The sequence below is a fragment of the Delphinus delphis genome, chromosome 2, assembly GCF_949987515.2.
Source record: "Delphinus delphis chromosome 2, mDelDel1.2, whole genome shotgun sequence".
In the NCBI taxonomy this organism is placed as follows: Eukaryota; Metazoa; Chordata; class Mammalia; order Artiodactyla; family Delphinidae; genus Delphinus; species Delphinus delphis.
This window is the reverse complement of record NC_082684.1, coordinates 75101056-75123779: the sequence shown is the minus strand read 5'-3', so window position 1 is coordinate 75123779 and position 22724 is coordinate 75101056. Positions and strand designations below refer to the sequence as shown.

General features: G+C 48.0%; 1 gene segment (V, D, J or C); it reads left to right on the top strand.

The window, feature by feature from the left end:
• LOC132420437 (T-cell receptor alpha chain constant-like) overlaps positions 1-20147 on the top strand; it is a 220774-nt gene extending 200627 nt beyond the window's left edge. The window contains 4 exon segments of the C gene segment in view: positions 15943-16197; positions 17748-17792; positions 18667-18774; positions 19583-20147. Of these exon segments, the coding sequence occupies positions 15943-16197; positions 17748-17792; positions 18667-18773 (407 nt within the window).
• The last annotated feature ends 2577 nt before the right edge of the window (positions 20148-22724 follow it).

Below are 22724 nucleotides of genomic sequence, written 5' to 3'. Positions count from 1 at the left end.
AATATGGTCCTTTTACAGAGTAAGTGCTTGATAAGTGCTTGTTTAATTGAAATCAAATACCCAGAAAAATCAAGTTTCCCGGCCAAAGGGAAGAAGTGAATATAGTAAGCAACACAGTACATTCAGTGTGTGGTGGAGAAGGAAAAATACTAGATTGAGAATCAAATAGACCCGTGTTTTTGTCTCTGCTACCAACTAGCAGTGTAACTTGGAGCAGATCCCTTGCCTCTAGGCCTCAGTTTTCTCCTCTATGAAAGGGGAAGTAGGTCTGGTTGATGACCCCTCTGCCCTCCTGGCACCAGCAGCCTATGAATTTATTCCATTTGGGGTGGGGGGAGCTTTTTTCTCATCTGAATAAGTCAAATAGCTATATTAAATCTTAAGTATTTTCTAACTCATCAGGGTAAGTCAGGAAAAGGTGTGAAGTGACAGAGGGAGTTTATTGTGAGGCATGGGACACTGTGGGACTCATGGGGAGGAGCAAACAAACTCACCTTTGGGAAAGGCACCTGGCTAAAAGTGGAGCTGAGTAAGTGTGCAATTCTAAGGTAACTACAAAATGTATTCCAGTGACAGTGAATGGGAGAAAAGGAGATGTTATTTTTGTCATTTGTAATATGACAAAAATTATTTATTTATAATTAACCATAATCTTATTTATAATTTGGAACTATATATATTTGGAATATATTCCAATTATTAATATATATAATTCCAAATAAATATTTGGAATTATGTAATTATAATCTTATTTATAATTAACCATAACCTAGTGCTGAAGTATTAAGAATTGTGGCACCCAGATAAATTAATGAAAATATTCAAAGACTGTCCAAGAACATTTTCTTTAAGTTAGAATTTAGCAAGCTATTAAGACTTTTCCCAAGATGTGAGGCTGACAGAAGCTCTGTCCAGTATTAGAGTTTTTAGCACTAGAATTGAGCTAAATGGAGCCAGAAAGAGGAAAAAAGCAGAAGAGCAGAAAATTGCATGGCCATGATCTAATAGAACTTTTCTACTTCCACTGCCATTGATTCTGAGACTCATTGCAGGAGACTATTCAAGGTCACTTGACCTATGCCCCAAATAAGCCCTACCAAGTTCATTCCAGAGATTATGTCCCTTTGCACTAAACATTATTCAAGAAGAGTCAGTGAAGTGCAGAGAAAGGAGCCCAGGGCTTCTGGTTGCAGTCTAGAGTTCTAGATTTGATTGAGCCCCAACAGGCGGTGTGACGCTGAACAAGTCATTGCCCCTCTGTGTGCCTCAGACTCTTCCATTGTGAGATGAGAGGCTGGAAGCCCTCAAAATCTGTGATTCTTACTCCTACACCATCCTAGAGTTTATACAACCCAAGGGTGTGGACTCATGGCTATTTCACAAACAAGTTCTATAACACTAAAAGAAACCTTGTTAATCAATCATTTAACTTAACGTATAAATCATAACCACCACCTCAGTTTCTATGATGTGTAGATACGATACTAGGGGCATGACAGACAGTGCTGTTTATCTTCAAACAACTATGGATCAAGGAACAGTATTCCTATTTTACAGAAAAGGAAACAGGCTCAGAGAAGTAACTGCCCAAGATCCCAGGGTTAGTGAGTGGAAGGGTCTAGATTCAAACCACGGTCTGCCTGCCTGATCTCAAAGCTTACTCTTTCTACTACATTATGTCACAGACCCTGTGCCAGGGCTTACCTAGAAATGAGAGAGGATGCCAATCAGAGTTAGTAAGGAAATACATGGAATTTATCTTTTCCATTCTTAGATACTGCCATGACTTGAGACATGGAGCTTTGGGAAATCTTGACTTGGATGCCCCAAATCTAAAGCGTTCTCTTCCCTTTTTAATGAGGAAACAAGTAGTACAGGGGCTGCTGGGAGAATTACCCCAACAGGAGAGGAGACAGAAGAGCTGGCAGCAGCCACCTCCTTATTCTGACTCTCCCTTCCCCTCACAATTTCTTGTATTTTCCCCATGCAGACCAGTGTCCAGTGTAACCCATCTATAAGTGCCTGACTCATTTGTGAGTTATAGAAATATGCAACATTGAGTACACTTTGGACATTGCTGGATCATAGAACTTTAGCTCTGAAAGGGAAATCCAAACCTTTTTTTTTCCAGTGAAGAAATTAAGACCCAGAGAGGTTGGTTGAATTGTCCATTATCATGAAATCAGTGAGAACTAGGGCTGGGATGAAAATGTGGGGATCCTGGTCCCTGGGCCATATTCCATGACTACTGTTTGGTGAACTAACCCTTCCAGTAGGTAGGAGGTATGAGATTGTTCATGAATAGGAAGAAACCAGATGGATTTACTGGGAGAATATAAAAAATTGCTCCTTATTATGAGCACCTTCCCATAGGCTCTCTGGGCCTGCTTCACAGCTATGGTTAAAAAATGGAAGGGGGCTTCCCTGGTGGCACAGTGGTTGAGAGTCCGCCTGCCGATTCAGGGGACACAGGTTCGTGCCCCGGTCTGGGAAGATCCCACATGCCGCGGAGCGGCTCGTCCCGTGAGCCATGGCCGCTGAGCCTGTGCTCCGCAACGGGAGAGGCCACAACAGTGAGAGGCCAGTGTACTGCAAAAAAAAAAAAAAAGGAAGGAAAAGGAAGCAGACTATTTTGTCACAGCACAAATCACTGTGGGAAATAGTGGAGGCTCCAAATTTGTCTTCGGGACAGGAACAAGGCTATTTGTTGAAGCAAGTAAGTTCCTTGAAATAGCCTGATTTTTATTACAGTTGAAGGATATCTGTTTTCACTGATTTTCCCCCAAGGGTTTTGTCTGCTATTTAAGTAAGAAAATAGTTTGGTGATGGTAATGTTGCATTATACGTATCCACGAGCCTCATTCATGCCAGAAACATGTAGTAAACACTTAGTAAGTGTGCATGGACATAACTACCCTAGGGCCCGTCTAGAACTGAAACTCTGTAATTACATAAATGGCTTTTTCAACCTGAATATTCATGACATTTTTTATATAATCTACTGCATACAAAGCAGGATTTCCTATTGAGTTGTGACTTATTTCTTGTCATCTTCCAATGGTCTTAGAAATGAAGGTTAAAGAGTAAAATTACACGCCTCTTCCCACTTTGGCGCATGTACGCAAACTTGGGAACATGCTTAGTGACTAACTTGTGTGTGACTCAGGAATCCCCGGCTGTAGTCCAGCTATAGGGCACCATTTGTATAGAGTTGGCCCAGTTATAGGGTACCATTTTGTATAGAGTTATGTCAGAGTGTGAACACAGGTTATCATAAATTCGTATTTGGAACTGGCACCCAACTTTTGATCAGCCCAAGTAAGTCAGCTCTCCGGAAATGTGTAACCCCACCTCCAGCATTGGGTTTATATTTATATATGTAGCATTTGCTCTGGTCTATAATAGAATATTGTGATGATGATTATTATTATTATTGTCACATCATCATTATTATTATTACCACTACTGTTTTGTTATTATTGATCATAACAATGCTGCTAACTCGGAATATATTTTTTCTGCCATATTATTCGTTTTACTCTTTAAGGAGAATCAATGTCAAGGTATCAGGAGAAAAATGTTTGAGTTTCCTTTGCAGTCAAGTACTTGTTCATTCAGTTGCCCCCTCTCTGCTGAGGGTCCATAGGAACTTCACGATGTCGTGGTTTTTATGCTGCCTCCTGATTATCTCTTTGAGTTGCTTCCTTGGTTTTTCCCTGCCTAAGCACTTAGGTTTTGCAGCTCACATTTACCAAAAGTATACTTAGCTTTTAACCTCTCGCAAAACTGGCCTTCTTGTCCCAATAATTATGGACGGTAAAAGTCAGTTCAACTCAGTAAGTGCTTATTGAGTATCATCAAGCCAGGGGCCATAGGTGGTTTAAAATGAAACAAACAAACCAAGAAAAGAAGAAGCATATGATGTGGTTCTTGCTCTCAAGAACTTCCAGTCTTGTCAGAAAAACAAAACACTCATCTGTTAAAAGTCTAATAACAATTTATATGTGGGTGCACCAAGCAGTGTGCTGTGTGTGGTCATGTGCAGGACCTGGGACCCTACTGACTGGAGACAGGACAGCAGTGACAACGGACAGTCCATATTCCCTGGCAGAGAGCAAGCAGGATTCCACCCCTGTGTTTCCGGAAAAGGATTTAAGATTGTTATCTGCTGAGATGTTTGACTTTCTTGACAGAAAGGCCCCTTGACAGAAAGTAGCCTTGACTTAGGATAGAAAGAGTAGAAACAGGAATGAGTCAGGCGTGAGTCACCCAGAAACCTCGCTCAGCCCCAGAGAGGATGCGGTGACTCTGAGTCACGCTGAGGCATGTTTTTAGCATGTGCCCTGGCCTGGCTTGCTGGAAATGCTCTTGCTCCTACTCTTTCTGGCAAAGTGAAAAATACATTTTTGCATATTCCCCTAAGGCAATGGCGCCTTCGTCTCAGGCGGGGCAGCTGAGGTGGGAAAATGCAGGCTGCTGCCTGGTATCTTTCTTCTTTTTTCTTTTTTTTTTTAAATTTACTTACCTATTTATTTATTTATTTATTTATTTATTTTGGCTGCATTGGGTCTTCGTTGCTGTGCATGGGCTTTCTTTAGTTGTGGCAAGCGGGGGCTACTCTTCGTTGCGGTGCACGGGCTTCTCGTTGTGGTGGCTTCTCTTGTTGCGGAGCACGGGCTCTAGGCGCACGGGCTTCAGTAGTTGTGACTTGAGGGCTCTAGAGCACAGGCTCAGTAGTTGTGGCACACGGGCTTCAGTAGTTGTGGCTCGTGGGCTCTAGAGCACAGGCTCAGTAGTTGTGGCTCGCAGGCTCAGTAGTTGTGGCACACGGGCGTGGCTCATGGGCTCTAGAGCGCAGGCTCAGTAGTTGTGGCACCTGGGCTTAGTTGCTCCGCAGCTTCCTGGACCAGGGATCGAACCCGTGTCCCCTGCATTGGCAGGTGGATTCTTAACCACTGCGAGGGAAGTCCCACTGCCTGGTATCTTTAGAAACACATACACCCACCCGGCCTATGTAGGAGGCAGGTTTTTCACCAAGTTTTGTAAAGGTTCTGTGTTTCCCAGAGGAGAAATAGCTAGAGGCTGTTTGTTGATGGCTGTGATGAGGAAAATGGAGGTGATGGGTAGCATCAGGGCTGAAGCTGCTACAGCCACTAGGGAATCTCCCTCCTGTGCTTAGAGCACCCATCAGAAGGAAAAGGTTAGGATCAGCCTTCCCAGGATCCCAGCTTTTAGAGCTACTGGGAAGCGTGTGTGTCTTCCATGAGAGGGTAGGCAAACCCAGGACCTTTTTGTAATGCACTTTCCCAGAGTGTGATTATGGGAACAGATTCACTTTTGGAAAGGGGACTCGAGTATTGGTCACACCAAGTAAGTGAGCCGGGATCCTCCTGGACATACGACCCCTCCCCCACCCACCGCTCTTCCTACCCCATAGGTACCGGACAACTTCTTATGTCCATGGGAGGGCAGAGGGCATGTCCTCCATCAATGCCACCCCTAACGTCCTTAGAAGCTCACTGCGTCAAACCTTCGTGTTCCCCTTGTTTCTTCCACCCTCCCTTCCTCTCAGCATCTCCACTGACAATATATTGAATAATATAAAAATCTCCTTTGCCGCCCATCCTGGGAGCACTTGTATCTAACAGAAGAGTAGCAGAGTCACACCTTGCTGTGGCCCCAGGCAAGCAGGGTGGTGCTGGAGGTACGGCTGCTGGGGAGTTGCTGCCCTGCTTCTCCACTGACAGGAGCGTGTGTTTTCTCCTGGGTAGAGGAGGTGAGGAGCTCTTCTAGTCCCCAGTCCCTGGCTCCCATCACCACCCCTCGGCTCAGGATTCCAGGACAGCTGTGGGAGATTCCTGCAACTCTGGGGGCGTTGGCCAGTGTTTCCCCAGATTGTTGCCCCAACCACTGGAGCAATAGGTAGAGGGAGGTCACGTGAGACTGGTTTTAGCAAAGGCTTTCCTCGCTGTGTGTATCAGGAAGAAACTATGGACTTATATTTGGAAGAGGGACCAGGCTTGTTGTTCATCCATGTGAGTATTATAGAAACGGTCAAGGGATATTTTGTAGACAGAGGATATATGATGGAAGGATACTGCAAAAATGAGGGAGTCTGTGACTGGGCTGCTCCATCGTGAAAGAGCCCTTTGCTGTCTGGGAGTAACTTACCATTGTGTCAGGTCTAATGAAATGATTGAGGCTGTGCTGGACAAGGGTTTTGCACAGTGCGTGCAGAGGACAAACCACCAAGGTTTGAGAAAAGAGGCTTCACTCTTGGTTAGGTTTCTGAAGCAGAACTGTCTTCTTGGCAGCCAAGGGGCCATCCTGCCCTTCAACCCCATGGCTGAGAATCTCTCGCCACGCCCCTTTGGATCCATGAGATATCTGTTGCACATGACAGCATCCCAACCAGAATGCTGAGGCACCCTGGGGTGCTGGAGAGGGCGGTGGGGCAGGGACAGGTCTCCTCTGGCTACAAGAAGCCTCATCCCTTCCCTCAGTGGAAAGCATTGCTGGGAACCACCATATTATTAGCTACTATTTACTGAATGCCTGACATGTGCCAGTGACTATACTCTGTCCTTCAAAGATTTTCTCATTCAGTGCTCACATCCATCCTAATGCTAGGTAGCTGGTATTAGGCCTATTTTACAGATGAAGAAACAGAGGCTTGGGGCAAGTAGCTTGCCCAAGATCACACAGCTAGGAATAATAGGGCTAGAATTTAACTCTAATCTATTTGACTCCAAGGCCTTACTGTTAACCATGCCACCACACCGCCACCACTGTCCCTCCTGCGCTCTGTGAAGGAAGACCCCAGACCTCAAAGGCTACCTGTCTGGTCCTTGGTTTGCCTATCCTGAGCCTTCTTGCCATGGTGACCATGGCAGCTTTGGTCCAGGACTCAGCGTTTCTGAAGAGATGAGTAAAGTCATTGAATTGGGTTGGTAGGATGCAGGTATGGCAGGGAGGGAAGCAGAAACCTAGGGGGACTGATTATTGGGCATAAAGTGACACAGAGAGAAATTTATCATCAAAACGATGGAACAAGGCTTCCCTGGTGGCGCAGTGGTTGAGAGTCCGCCTGCCGATGCAGGGGACGCGGGTTCGTGCCCCGGTCCGGGAAGATCCCACATGCTGCGGAGCGGCTGGGCTCGTGAGCCATGGCCGCTGAGCCTGCGCGTCTGGAGCCTGTGCTCCGCGACGGGGGAGGCCACAACAGTGAGAGGCCCTCGTACCGCAAAAAACAAACAAACAAACAAACCATGGAACAGGCTGTTCAAAAGCTCCATTCCCAAGAGTGAAGGCTGTAAATGTGGGGCGGGAGGTGTGAAGCGCAGGCAGCCGCCCTGGGTGGCAGAGGGCAGGTATTTGTACTGCATTGTACCAGGGTGTGGACACAAGCAGCAGTCACTTTCGGGAGTGGAACAAGACTCCAAGTGCATCCAAGTAAGTGCCTGACCTTAGACTTCAGCCAAAGACACAGAAAGTCCCTACTCGGCTTTCTTAGATGTTGAGTCTGCACTTCCCGAGCTAATTTCTCATGATTCTTCATGAGGCTTGAATGTTTTGAAATTTGAATTCCCAGCCACTAGCTCAACAGCGGTTTATTTTCTAAAAGTAGTAATTGCCAATGGGGCCTGGCCTTTTCATCATTACAGAGGCAGACTCTTTTGCCATTTCTAGATTCCTTTGAGACAAAAGACCTTTATCAGAAATCATGACTGATTATGCCAAAAAAAATTATTTTTGTTACCATCTAGTTTTCACGGGCTGGGCCCGTGAGCCATGGCCGCTGAGCCTGCGCGTCCGGAGCCTGTGCTCCGCAACCGGAGAGGCCACAACAGTGAGAGGCCCATGTACCGCAAAAAAAAAAAAAAAAAAAAAATACTGGGTTTAGAAAATGGACCCATACAGAATTAAAAGATAAATGAAACAGTCCTAATAAAAGAAGGTAGAGGACAGGATTGCATTTAAAATGAATTAAAATAATTAGAGGGCTTTCAGTCAACAAATATTTACCAAGCAACTATTATATTCTAAGCACTATAGAAGGAGGGAGGAGGGGAGGGAGGGAAATGCAGAGTCCCCGCCATCCAGGATCTCCCAGTGGGTAAACATCCGTATAAAGAGACAATTAAGCCCAGTGTCACCACACTGTAGTGGAAGTACACACAAGTTGCGATGGAATAGCAGAAAGGAAGGCATCCCCGACCTCCTATCCTAGTTGTCTGGTACTTTCATGCATTCTGCACTGCACCATAAGCTCTGTGAGGTCAAGACCCTCTCTCATTCATCCTTACACCTCCGCACTCCAGCACAACGCCTGCTGCATAAGGCGTCACCTAAGAAATGATTGTTGAAAAAATGCCTCTAGCTGGGAGACTCAGGGAAGGCTTCAGTGGAGGGATAGTAACTGTTTAGAACATATTGGTTTAGACAGTAGCAAGTATTCTCCAACAGAGTTGTTAGATTTCAAAACTGGGAGATTACAGAATCCATCTGAACGTGCGTGGGTGGCCGAAAGCCCACTTCTCTGGGGAAAACTTCCTCCATATTTATCTGTTCATTTGCGCACTTCACCAAAGCCTCTTCCCTGCCCTGGGTCAGTTCAGGCTACATTTAGAAAGCCTGAAACCCATCATATTTCTAAAGAACCAGAATTCAGAGGCATAAGAACTACAATACCCTGAGAGGGAAGCAGCACAAATGGGGTTTAGCAGCAAAAAGGAGAGGTCTAATGATAAATACATGAAGTCTATGTCCCTACTCGAGTCGCCACCCAGGAAACTTTTCTCCATTTGTTCTAAGGAAACTTTTCTCCTTTAGGACCAGAACTTTCTTTGAAGTACACAGCTCTAAGGTGTGTAGGAAGGTGTGTGGAAAGAAAACCAATAAATTCACATTTGGGAAAGGCTTTAAAGTTGCCGTTGTTCCCAGTAGGTAAACCCTGCAAAGTGTTGGGGCGATGTGGTCTTGCATAATGACTGCATACGTATCTGCCCTCGAGCCATTCCTGACAGTGGCAGGAAGATTTGCTACATATGAAGCTGTTTCATAGTGATTAGAAAGAAATAATCAGCATTAATGAGGCCCCTAATTGTGTCCGTAGGAGTTGGTAGGAGAACAAACAGATTCAGAACACAGAAAGCTTAAGGATAAAATGAGGCTGAAATTTAGGATGCATTTTAAATTCTTTGAACTAGAAAAGGGACTTCCAGGGAATGTGTATCTAAACCTGTACATGTCCCGCAGAGGTTAGGGGGTGTTTTAAGAAAAAAAATTCTTGAATCGAGTAAGTTTAAGAAGCTCTAAATTTCTTTATTGTAAGACTTCTCAGAGCCTTTAAAATGCTGCTGTGCACTGCTGTTCTTCAGGACTGAAATACGCTATACAGCGTTTTCCAAACTTCTTTGAGCTTAGAATCTTTTTTGCAGAGAAACTTAGGACTAGAGTTCTGTGAATTTCTCACTGAGAAGGACTTGTCTAAACTACTCTCAAACTTTGGAGGTTTTTTTTTGTCCCCATATGAATGTCAACCCTAATCTTAGAACCCTCCAGAGAAATAGATTCTCAGGCCCCATCCATTACTCACTCCTGATTCTCACAACCTTCAGAGTTAAGCAATCCTCCTTGTGCATTGTATGTGATATCCCTATGGCAATATTAGTCTCTCTCTCTGTGTCTCTCCCTTCAAAGACTAATAGAACTGCTTTCTAAAAGGAGAGCTTTCATAGGCCTCCCTTCCATGAATTAAGCGCTACCCAAGGTTTTCCGTCTATTGCCGGTGCTGTGAATTTTCCCTCAAGATTCATTTCCCGGTTAATCCCTGGCTCTTCTCCAGACCCTTCCAATTGTCCTCCTTCACTTCCAGTGTGGAACCCAGAATGGGCATCCACCCTCCAGGAAGGCCTGACCTGCTCAAGGCCGGCAAGGAGGGAAAGGTCTGTGAGATTATTACACAGAAAGCTGAGGAATTAGGACTCAGTGGGCCAGAATTTCTTCTTGTGCCAGAGAAAGGGGGATTTTGGAGGAGCCTGTAAAACAGGCACAGGAGACATTTCTGCCCCAGTGAAGCTGACCCTGCCAGGGGCTAGAGTTCCTGTAAAGCACCCTCCTAGTGTGTGTTGTCTGGTGGCTACAATAAGCTGATCTTTGGAGCGGGGACCAGGCTGACCGTACGCCCGTGTGAGTATGACGGTGCAAATGACCAGGGCAAAGTAACTGACAACTTGTCTATGAGAAAACCAGCAATGATTTATGGTAAACTCGAGGATATGGGAAACACTCGTTTCCATTTCTACAAACTCTTCTGGTATCTTAAAATGCTCCCATTTCTCATACTAAAGACAGAAGTGCCAAGGGCCAGTTGAGGAAATGAAAATCTGAGGAGAATAATTTACGGAAACATAAAAAGAGTTGCAGATATTCAGTGCTTTCAAGCAAAACAGATAATGTCAGCACCAGATGATCTGAAGATTCAGGAAATTAGCTAAGTGCTCTTGGGGAAAGAGATGCGTTCACGGCAAACACAAATTCTCTTTTATTGCAGCAGGTAGCTAAATCCCGTGGATGGACTAATGAGCATGGTGTGGGGATACCTGCTCACAGAATCTTCCTCTCTGGAGCTTAGTAGAGCATTGAACCGCTCCCAGGGTAAAAGTGACCCAGACCCCTATCTGAATGGCAAATATAACAAGGCACGGAGGTAGGATGGTGTGGGGCTCATCGCACAGCTTGGGAGGCTGTCAGACCTGGGGGAAAGTCTGGCTCTACCATCTCTAGCTAATTAAGTCTCCACTTTCTCAATGGCAAAATGACAATACCCACATCATCAAGACAATACTCAGCATACAGCAAGTAATCAATAAATGGTAGCTTTACTAAATAATATTAATAATAATTATCATCAACAAGGCTTTGTTATTACTAAACCTTCATTATTGTAAAGGGAAAGGGGAATGACTTCCCTGGGAAATATGAAACCTAAGAAACAAAGACCCAGGGTGCCTTGTAGAATGGTGCCCTCCAAGTCTGGTGGGTTTTAGCAAGTTAACATCAGGAAGGTTATTGCAAAGACCTTACCCTCAGTGGGGATTCGGCAGTGGTAACAAGTTAAACTTTGGAGCAGGGACCAGACTAAGTGTCCAACCAAGTAAGTAATGCGGGGCAAGGGTGGACATTGACAACTAATTCTTCTTTGTCCAAGATGCTGAGTTGAGCCCAGGTATTATCTTCTGTAGGATCCCAAATGGTTCTTTCCACCCATTCCAGAAAATCCTCTCATCCTGCCCTCAATGCTCAGGAAATATCCTTGGGCCACAACCTGAAGAATCATGAGTTAGGTGATGGGCAAGGAGTCCTGGACCTTTCACGAGAGGATCCAGGATACTGCTGCCCTGAGCGGGGGGTTTTGCTCTACTGAATTCTTGGTTTAAGGAAACCACAACCTCCAACCGAGGGCACTACAGCAGGATGAGGCAGGAGGGGAAGGATTAAGAGACAAAGTCTCAACACAGAAGATCAGAAGGTATTACCTCAGAAGACTGTGACCCTCCGTCCCCTGTGAGAGACCAGTGTTTCTGCTACTGAAATAGGAGGTAGGGCCAGTGAGTTTCTGTAATGGTGTCACCTGCAGTGTGAATACCAGAGGAGTGACCGATAAACACACATTTGGGAAAGGAATGCAAGTGGCCATAATATTTGGTGAGTCATTCTAGGTGGCACCATTTGCAACCCCATGGGCCAGTGTCACTAATCTTTTCCCCGGAGATATTAGTATTACTATGGTAAGGCTAACTGTGGGTGTTACAACTAATTGTCTTACAGAGGCCTCTGTGAACGGGAAAAGCCACACTATCGATCTTGAAAATCTGTGTTTCTCTAGGTCAAACGCATTAAAATTTTACTCTAGTCATTCAGTGGCTAATTTTAAATGCCTTCTATGTGGCCGTCAGTCTATAAAATGTGAGACTGAGTATGAAGATATCTAAGATAGATGCCTGACCTGTCTCCAAATAGTATAAAAACTAGCCAAAGGGGCCAAACTATTGTAAATTTAGCAACCTGAAAAACATTTTAGTATCAACCAGCTGATGATGTCAACAGGCACAGTAGAGATACAGAGGAATGGAGTCCCAGCTGAAAAGTTGGCCTAGATGGAGAAGGTTTGATGCAGTAGAAAGGATTCGTTGAGTCTGAAGGATAGAGTAAGATCTGTCTGGGCAAAGCAAGGACAGGAGGGGACTTCCAGGCATAAGGAACACCAAGAAAGAAGGCATGATCTTGGGAGTGAACAAGGCACATGATTTTGGCCAAGTAAACACATCTAATAATGAAGTTAGATGGAGAGAAAGCCAAAGATAACTTTATAAACAATGGAGAAAAGGAATACTAGAGGCTTCAAGAGAATACAGTATTGATCACAAAACTTGGTATATAGTAAATAATAATAGATCATATATAGTACTTTTATTATTTTTTTAAAAATATATATTTCTCTGAAATGGTAAACTGAATAAATACAAATTTGCTTCAAAGCCTTTAAAAAAAGAGAGAGAGAGAGAATACAGACAATTAGGGCCAGGACCAGCCACTAGGAAACTGGGAATCCAATTCAGAAATGCAGACCAGAGGTGAAGGTGAGAGGGGCCAGCTCTTTCCATGGACGGCTTGTGGCCTAGACCTCCCCCTTTTTGCTCAGTGGGCTGTAAGAGCCCATCCCTCAGAGAAGGGGAAACCTAGGCTCTCTGTAATGGAGACATTCAGAGTGGTATGGAGGTATTGCCTCCCAGATGCAATGTGGTAAGGGAACCAGAGTTTCCATTACTCCCGGTAAGTCTGCGCAGGCTCACTGCTTCCTGACGCTCGCCAGAGCCTCAGTGGAACTCAGACTCAGAGTCAGTGCTGCTAACTCACATTTTGGGTTCCTGGTGCCTAAATACCAAGAACAGATTTAGTGGCAAGGGAGCTTTCGATCACTGCTGTGCCCCTGGGGATCTAATGCGCTAGAGCCTTCGGACATGTGCTTCTGCCGTTAGTTCCGAATTTAAATGAGCAGTTAGGAACTAGAATAGGTGACTTCCACACTGAAAAATTGATCCAGTCTTGCTAAGGCTACCTTCTGAGATGTCATCAGTGGTAGGAGGCGTTTATCTTGCTAAGGTGAAACAGGATGTCTCTCCTCCCAGGGCTCTGGCAGATGGACCCCTAAAGCCCTCCAAATTATCAGTGACTCATTCTTTGTTTTCAGGCAAAAAGGTCGCACTAGAGGTACATGGGGCGTAAAAGTAAAACGGGGCTTTAAAGAGTCAAGTTTAGGGATCAGTATCCAGCTTTTTTGACCAAAAGATCTAATTAGCAGAAATTCTGCAAATCCGATAATCACTAGGCCGCTTGTTTATCCAACAATTATTTCTTGAGCCCCTAGTATATGGCAGAGACCAGGGACACAGCAGTAATCTAGGGACAGGCCTTTGCTGTCACAGAGCTTACATTCCAGGGAGCCAGTGTGAAGAGTTTGGTGTAGCTGTACTCATATAGGGCATATAAAGGACTTGAGAGAGGAAATTCAAGCTCTCCAGACACGGCAGCCCCTCAATGTCATGCCAGGAAGTGTGGGCATCATCCTATAGGCAATAGGGAGGCTCTGAATTATTTTGAACAAAAAGTGACCCGATCAGCTCCACGTTTTAGACAAGTCGTTTGGATGATAAGCTCAAAGAAGAGATTGAAGTGTGGGGAGAGGGTGAGTAAGAGAGGAAATCAGGGGTAGGGAAGCCGGACAGGAGAAACCACAGCCAAAATGCACATAGGGAAGCCCAAAGGGTATCAACTGGTAAAAACAAGAAAGAGGCTAAAAATCACCTCAGTTCTTCTGACTTCACTAACTGCTCTTTCATTTTGATCTCTCACTAGCAAAGTTGAGCTACAATGGGCCTGCCCCGGTATCACCCCTCACAGAACTCAAGTTGGCTTTAAGTCTCACCCTCAGCCCCTGGTGCCTTTCCTCATGGTCCGTAGCATTGCTCACTCCAGACCAATGCTGTCCAATAGAACTTTCAATGACGATAGAAATATTCTGTCATTCCGCACTGTCCTATAGAGTAGGCATCACCCAAATGTAGCTACTGAGCTCTTAAAATGAAGGTTTATGGGTAACTGAATTGTTAATTTTACTTGATTTTGGTTAGTCTTAATTTCAATAGCCACAAGTAGCTAAAGACGATCACATTGGACAGTGCGGTCTAGACCTTCTCCAGCCTGACACCCCCCTGGCACTAGGACTTGAGTGAGAGTTTAACCAGGACTCAAAGTTGGGCATCTGGCCCCCACAGTAACCCCCTTCCCCCTTAAGGCCAACCTGTGTCTGGTGGCAGCTTAGCCTCTGCCTTCTTCTTGAGGCCACGTTCTCTCAGCACCTCCACACCCTTCCATGTCCCCCTCCCCAGTCCCACCCATGACCCCCGCTGATGACTAACAGATCCACTGGAGTGTGGTATTGGTTAATGGCTTCCCACCTCTCCCCTCCCAGGAAGAGATTTACACCATAGATCCTTAACCCATAGTGATGTCAGTCCCACAGGTGGATGGAGATTAGAGGGGAGCAGGTAGAATCCTTTGAAGCCAGAGGTTTGGATGTTGCTCACATGTGACCATGGACCCACCCTTGCTCTGCTGCTCCAGGGACAGCCCCACCACAGACAGCTCTGCCTTGACTCACCATCCCAAGGCCATGCCAAGGGCTGATGCCCCTGGTTTGGTGTCAAGCTGGATATCTGCATTGCCAAGGCCACCCTGGCTGGCTCAGCTAGTGGGGTGCATTAGGCATCACTGGTCTGCAAAACTTTGCATGCGTGGTGGGGAGCTGGGGCAGCAGAGAACCACAGGGGCAGGAAGCTGTTGTCCCAACCCTGCTGTAAACTCTCTGGGTGGCCCTAACGTGTTAATCCTCCGGGCAAAGCTCTGCTTCCTCCTCCAAGGGCAAGAGGTCTGAAAGAATAAACACTGAGGGTTGCATTAAAGACACAAAATCCTATGAAAATACTAAAGAGTCATTCTCAGCACACTAAAGAAAAGCCTCCAGCAACTCCTGCTTCCTGGGGGGTGAAGAGTAGAAACTGTGTATTACTCGGTAGCACATTATTATGGCAGTCTCCTGGTGGTATCAAGAGCTACAATTACTAGAATTATTTCAGTATTTCACAGTTTATTAAATATAATTCATATGGAGAAACTCTCATGGCTTCTCAGAATAGCCTGGTTAGGAAAGTGGATGAGGCAACATCCGCATTTGACAGATGAAATTCCTGACACTCAAGGAGCTGGTGTGAATCGCTCAAGGCCTTGTATCTAGTAAATGGTAGAGCCAGGGCTTGGATGTAGCATCTAAAACTTTTATCAGTGAGAGAAATCTCCTGGTGATGCGACCGATCTTCCAACTTCATGCCAGCCTGTCGTAAAGCTCCCATTCCTGTCAATGCCCAACCTTAGTGGGGGAGACCACCCCAGATTCTAAGACGTATGGTTTGCTCTGCTGGATATCTTTTCTACGCTTGCTTTGTCCTGCCAGAATTATGTTGTCGCTTACTATTTCTACCGAGCTTTGAAGAAGTGCCCTTAAGCGGAAGAGTGGGCAGTATCCTTAAGTAGCCCTGCATTTCCGCTTTCCTTGAACGGCAGGCAGGGCCTGGTAGAGAGCGTTCACTAAGAGCCTGGCTGGCCTCTTGGCCAGGACTCATGGTTTGTGCCTGTCCCTGAGTCCCGTCTGTTGCAAGCTGCTGGTGTCTACAATGTTCTTTCCCATCTAAAGCCTGACAAATGTGACTTGTGAGACCTACAGAGCCCCATTCTTGCCCATCACTGGCATCTGGACTCAGGCCTGGGTTGGGGCAAGGAGGGAAATGAACATCTCCTAACCCGTGTCTTTTGGGTCCACAGATATCCAGAACCCCGACCCTGCCGTGTACCTGCTGAGAAGCCCCAAATCCAGCAACACCTCCGTCTGCTTATACACCGATTTTGAATCTCAAGCCAATGTGTCACAAGTCACGAGGCCCGTGGTGTTCAGCTCAGACAGCACCGTGCTAGACATGGGAGCACTGGGTTCCAAGAGCAACGGGGTCGTGGCTTGGAGCAGCAGGACCGATTTGGGATGCGGAGACACCTTCAACCAGACCTTCTACTCCAGCTCAGGTGAGTGCAGCCTTGGTGCCGGTCTAAGCTGAGTCTCCTCCTTCGAGAGGCCTGCTTGTGCTCAGGGCTCAGGTCCTTGGTATCTAAAAGCTGCTCTGATTGCTGGTCTCAGCCTCATCAATTGTTGGCAAAGCCCCCTCCCCTCTCTTTACTGAGCACCAGTGAATCCCATGCCGGCAGGCCACAGAACGTCCTGGGCAAAGAGCAGAGGGGGAGAGGCGAGGGGCACACTGGCCCTGAGGCTCACCCACTCTGAGTCCCCACCCCCCTGGCTCCGCTCAGCCCCTTACTGCTCCTCCAGGCCCCGCCCTGATGCACTTCTCCAAGATCCCTCCCCTTATTTCTCCCTCTCTGCCAAAGGTCTCTCCCAGCTCCTAACCTCACTCATTCATTCATTCATTCACTCAGCGATCACTGATTGTGCATTACAACATGCCAGCTGCTGCCGTGGAGGAGCAAACACATCAGATGATGGGTGTGCCCCGAGCAAGCCCCATTCCCGTTGGGGGAGACCAACCATCAGCAAGTGGAAATCTAAAGAACTCCAGATTGTAATACGTGCTTTAACTTGGAGTTGGGGAAACAGCCACCTTAGGGACGAAAGTCACAGAAGGGCTCTCTGGGGAAATGCTATCTGAGCTGAGATTTCAAGGCTAAGAAGGTACCAGCCATGCCAAGGGCAGAGAAAGGACCCTATAGAGGCCTGAGCCAGGAGCTCAGTGAGAAAGGAGAAGGGCAGGAGGAAATGAGATGGAAGAGGTAGGCAAGGGCCACATCACGGGGCCTCACCCGTCATGAGAGGGAGACACTCTTCTAGGTACAATGAGAAGCTTTTGATTGGCTATAAACAGGGGAATGACATCCAATTTACTTTTTTTAAAAATCACTCTGACCGCTGAGTGGAAAATGGATTGTAGGAGTCAAGAGTAGAAGCAGAAAAGAAGCCCTTGCAGCAGAGAGATGATGGAGGCCAGGACGGGCTTGTGGCAGGGGAGTTAAATGCCCATGCCCAACACTATTTGGGATCCAAAGGTAGAACCATGCAGGGATGAGAAGGAAAAGAGGGCATCAAGGAAGGTGGCTGGATTTTATTTCTGAGCAGCTGTGTCAATGGTAATGCTGTTTACTGAGTCAGAGGAAACAAACAAACAAATTTGGGATGCAGGGGTCAAAACTTTGTGGAACACATGAAAGCATCTATACCCCTCATGGCACTTGTCACTGTGTCTGTCTTACTTCCTCTATCAGACTCCAGACTGGAACTCGCCCAAGGGCAGGGTCTAACAGCTCCTTAGGGCCTTGTGTCATGTAACATGCGTTTAGCACAACCAGTGTTCATTAAGTGAATAAAATGGTGCCCAGAAGCCAGGGTGTTGGTCCTTCAGGGGTCAGTGGCTCATCCCAGCAGGTGCCCATATGGGACAGGTTCTCTCAGATCTCTGCACAAGGAAGCATGGAGAGGCTGGAGACATTCAGCAGCCCAACTTCTGGGGTGGGAGAGTCAGCACGCTCGGGACTCTAAGAAAAATGTCTTTGTTTGTTCCTTTTAGGAATTCCCTGTGATGCCAAGATAGCAGAGAAAAGCTTTGAAACAGGTAAGGGAGGGGTCTATCCTGGCTTCACACAGGTTTGTGGAGGCGATGAACCCACAATTACTGGGACGGGATAGAGGTGACGAGAAGGAATGTGTGGATCTAGGAACGAAGTTCTGAGAAACAAGAACGGCAGTCCGAGCCCTTGTTAGAGCTGCCTGGGGACATTCTTAAATCCCTGGATTCCTCTCACCATCTCTAATTTTCTTTTCCACTCTATGTACTTTGAGGATGAGTCTAGTTTTGCTAGACCAGTGACTCACTCCTAGGCCTCTGTATTCCTTTCAATAGCTCCACTGTCAGCACAGCTCAAGAGAGCTTCTGGGTGGCCCAGGTGTGAAATCTCTGACCAGCTTTTGTGTAGCCCTAGACTAACCAGGTCACCGTGAAGACATTTTCCCTCCATAGCCAGGGGGTTTTGCCTTCTTTCGAGAAGAACAGCAGAACTCTTGTAGGCCGTGACCTTGTCTCTCAAAGATCCTCACCCCTCCTCACCACCCACCCTGGGCCCATATTCATTGCCATTTGAGCCATTTGTACTGAGTCATCCGTCTTGTGGTTCAGCCGCTAGATTCTCACTAAGGGGCCCAGACCCAGGGGGCTGCGTGTGATAAGTTCTGAGCACCCACCATCCCCATCCACGGCGGGGCTCAGAAATAAAACAAAGAGTAAATGCAGTCAGTGTTTCCCTTTGGAAATGAAATGCTGTTGACCCTGGAAGGATGTACAAATATGTGTATGAGGGGATGTGCACCAAAGCTCAAAGGGAGAGGCAGATCCAGGGGCCGAAGCGCGCCCCACTCCCCACCCTGCTTTCGGTGTCACGGGGGCTGTGAAGACCTGTGCCCATGACTGCTGTGGCCCCTTGGTTTTGCAGATATGAACCTAAACTTCCAAAACTTGTCAGTGATCGGCTTCCGCGTTCTCCTCCTGAAAGTGGTCGGGTACAACCTGCTCATGACGCTGCGGCTGTGGTCCAGCTGAGGTGAGCCGGCATCTCAGCCGGGCGGTGGGGTCTGGGGGTCTGGGGGTGGGTCCCCAAAGCTAACCTCCCCCAGGCTCTTGCTTTTAGGTCCTAAGTCTGGGCCCACCAGACTCCTCCTTTTTCTTTCCTGTTAGGAGTTCCCCTTGTTAATAGCAATGGCCCAAAACACTTGATAAACACAGTACACTCCTCAGGTGACATTAGTCACCTCGCTTGAGCCATGTCTCCCCTACAAAGTACGAGGAACAGTTGTTATTCTCCTCATTTTGGAAATGAAGAAACTGAGGCCAAGTAATATCAAGGGCCACACAGCTAATGAGGGAAACTTAGGAGAAACTTAGGACCCAGACTCATTCATACCCACACCTTCTATCATATCCCTTTCACTGCAAATCCTAAAAGGGCGGCCCCCAATTCCTTTCCTCGGGCCCTCTGACCCCAATATGGTGAGAAGGTATTGTATTCATTATCCACCCTAATCCTGGCTAGAGTCTCCAGTACCCCAGGTCATCCCACTGACAAGAGCATCCCATCAAAAAGAACCCGGGGGGCTTCCCTGCTGGCACGGTGGTTAAGAATCCGCCTGCCAATGCAGGGGACACGGGTTCAAGCCGTGGTCCAGGAAGATCCCACATGCCGCGGAACAACTAAGCCTGTGCGCCACAACTACTGAGCCCGCGTGCCACAACTACTGAAGCCGGGACCCATTTGCTCCTAGAACTCTACAAACAGAGGCATCCCCATCACATCCCTAACTGTCCTGCATCTCCTCAGTATGCAGCCTGACTTCTGTTCTTTCTCCTCCCAGGTCTCCAAGAACGTGAGAGCCCCGTGCTCCCTCTCCCCTTGTTCCTTGTCGCCCCTCCTCTCCCTCTTCAAGCAGAGAGGCGCACTCTCTGCCCCCGTGGACAAGAAGGCTCCCTCCACCTCTCTGGCCCCACTGGCAATACCACCTACTGGGTCCTACCAGATAGGACGCTGATCAAGACGCTGAAGAGCTGCCCAGCACTGCTGCCACCCCCTCTGCTCCCTCACTGCTGCCTGTTACTGCCTGGCATTCTCAGCAAAGACGGAGGCCGCTGCCGCCTCTCCTGGCTGTGGGGAAACTCCCTCCCCGCCCCGCCCCTCCCCGAGACTGCCTCTGATGTCCCACTGAAGGATGGATCCCAGTGCCTTCTCTTGGGCTCTAGCTCCTGGAGATGTTGTGTGCTGTTTATATTTTTTACACAGTGTTCATAGAGAAATACATATCACCCTTTTCCCCAAGATGTGGGGGAGATTATCTCATGATCTAGGCCCTGCTCTGCTTGTGTATCTGAGCCACGTTGTCGATTCTGCTGCCATGGCTTCATTAAAAGCAATGTGGAAGAGCAGAGGCTGTGCTCCTGTTTGATTGGATCGTCTTCGGCCTGCTGTGGACCACTAGCTGGGCAGAAAGAAACCAAGGCGTTTGTCCATGATGACGTTCGGGGAGCCTGACTCAACAAGCTCCTTCAGTCCACCTCTTCATGGAAAAACCTCTAAAAAATTCCACTTAGAAGGCTGTACTGGGGGCCAGGTGAACCCGCTGAGAAGCTCGGGTCCCTGCTCTTCCACGTGGCCACCCGTAGCAGGAGGCCCATGTACATGGGTGGTAATGACCTGGAGTTGAAATTTGGCAGACAGGGACCACACAGCAAGTGTCCCCAAAAGGCCACCCACTGTCTCCTGCCCTGAAGCAACATTTCCTTTGCCTTTCCTTTCAGACTGGATTCCCGTTGAAACAGTGCATTGACCTACAAATTCATGGCTGGGAACCACCCACCATTCCACTGCCTGGGTCCCAATCCAAGGCCCAGCCCATTGGAGTGCCCAGTCTAGGAGTGGGGGAGGCGGGTAGAAGATTTTGCCCCTAACCACACTTTCTACTCCCACCACCCTGGATGTGAGAATGAGAAAAGCAGAGATGAGCTCTCTCCCCGCAAGCCCAGGGACTCAGCCAAGGAGAGTAGAAGTCTCAAGCCCTCACCTAGAGCACAGGTGATGGGATCCCCTGCAGCCCCTGGGGTTCTCCTGAGCCTCCTGCTGCCTGAGCACCTTTCCTGGGGTCACGGACACTGATGGGAACACCCCTCAGAGACCACTCAGCCATCCACTTCACAATTACCACGATCAAGACCGAAGTCCGGTGCTTAACCATTCCCAGGGCAGTAGGGGAGGGGGGGTGGAGGGTCCCATCCTCAAATACCTGTACAGTTCACCTGTGTGTCTCTGACCACACAGCCAGAAACATGCAAATCCTTCCAGCTACAATTCAGGCCTGCTTCTTATCACAGGGACGGAGCCACCAGCTCGACAGGCATCCTAGGCATGTCCCTCCCCTCTGTGAGCTCCAGGGCCACCACCTGTAAAACCTATAAAACCTATGTCACATAGGACTGGAGGCTGCCCCAACTCCCTGCATCTCTGATTCTCTGGCTTCTATAGAAATAAAAACCATGTCCATCTCTGGAGCCCTCCCGAGGGTAGTCACAGGAACCCCAGTTCTCTCTGAGCGGCCTCGTGTGCAGCCTAAATACAAGTGCCTTTAAAGATCACTAAAGCGAAAGGTCTCAGAGGAAATCCCATCATAGCAGGTCACTCTCACACACAGGAGGACAAGCACCACCTGTGGGGAACTCAAACCTGCCTCCTCCTCAGTCTAACACAGTGCTAGAGATTCCACCACTGGGAATTTCTTTTAATTAAAGCATTCGCTTCCCCATATTAAATGAAAATGCCCCTGTGGGGGTGGGGGGCTTCCTTTATCAACTGTGAAAAACTCCCAGGCAAATTAGTCTGTCTTTTTGTTCCTCCTCCTAAAATAGTAATTCACTTTGGTCTGTACACAAAAGATCCAGGCAAGGGATGTGTAGGTATCTGGGGAGACAGGTCTGCCCCTGAGCGTTGGCTGCAAAGATGCTGAGGATAAAGGGGACATGGGGCTTAGGACAGGGGACAAGAGCAGGGACCCTGGAAGGCAGTGAAGGGGCCAAAGAAAGGCCCCTCCAAGAACCTCACAGGAGGCCCGGGCTGAAGGAGGCCAAGGGAGCACGTGGGGTCGCACCAGCCCAGGGCCCTCAGGTGGCAGAGCCCCTTGGTCACTGGACCCCTAAAGCTATCCGAGGACCTATGAGAGGGTGTGGCAGCAGCAGCTAGGGATCCTCCCAGACCCACGGGAGGGAGCAAGGCCTGCTCCTTCCAGGCCCAGCCCAAGCTGAGGGTGACAAGGTCTCGGTCAGGTAAGAAGCCATCTGGAAAGCAGGGTCAGCACCACCCCTGAGCAGTTTCCATCTCAAACCAGGGGCTCCTCAATCCCAGCAAGAACTTTCTCTCAAGTCTGAGGCTGTTAAGCCTAAAGCCAACTGGGGCCAAGCCAGAGGGCAGAGCAGGAGAAGCAGGTGTGTGAGGGTGGTGCAGAGTCCACTCACCTGTGTCCACTCTGTTCTCATGTCTGGCCCAGGCCCCACCGGGGGTATCAGAGGGGATTAAAGTGGCCTTTGTGAGGGGGCCTGGGGAAGGGTGCCTACGCCCACCGGGAGGGTTAGCGCTGGGCTGAGGGCCACTGTAGCAGACCCCTCGGTGCAGTAAGGGACCCGGCATTGTTCAGCGTGGAGGGAAGAGGCTGCTGAGGAAACCTGGAGACGTGGTCATCAAGTCCCTGAGACTTGCCCAGCCCTGAAGAACCCTAGTCCCCATGAGCAGGGGCCAGCCTCAAGGAGGGAAGGCCATGCCATCCCGGGGGGGAGTGTGTCACCAAGGCTAGCTGTAGAACACATTTCTCTGGACAGATGCCCTACTGCTCCAAAAGGCTTTAAGCACAGGCCAACCCTGGAGGCAGAAGAAGGGACCAAATGACTTCTCATGACCCCAGGCCTAAGATTCTAGAACACTCTCTGACACTTCACCCAGAGACCTTCCTTCTGAACACA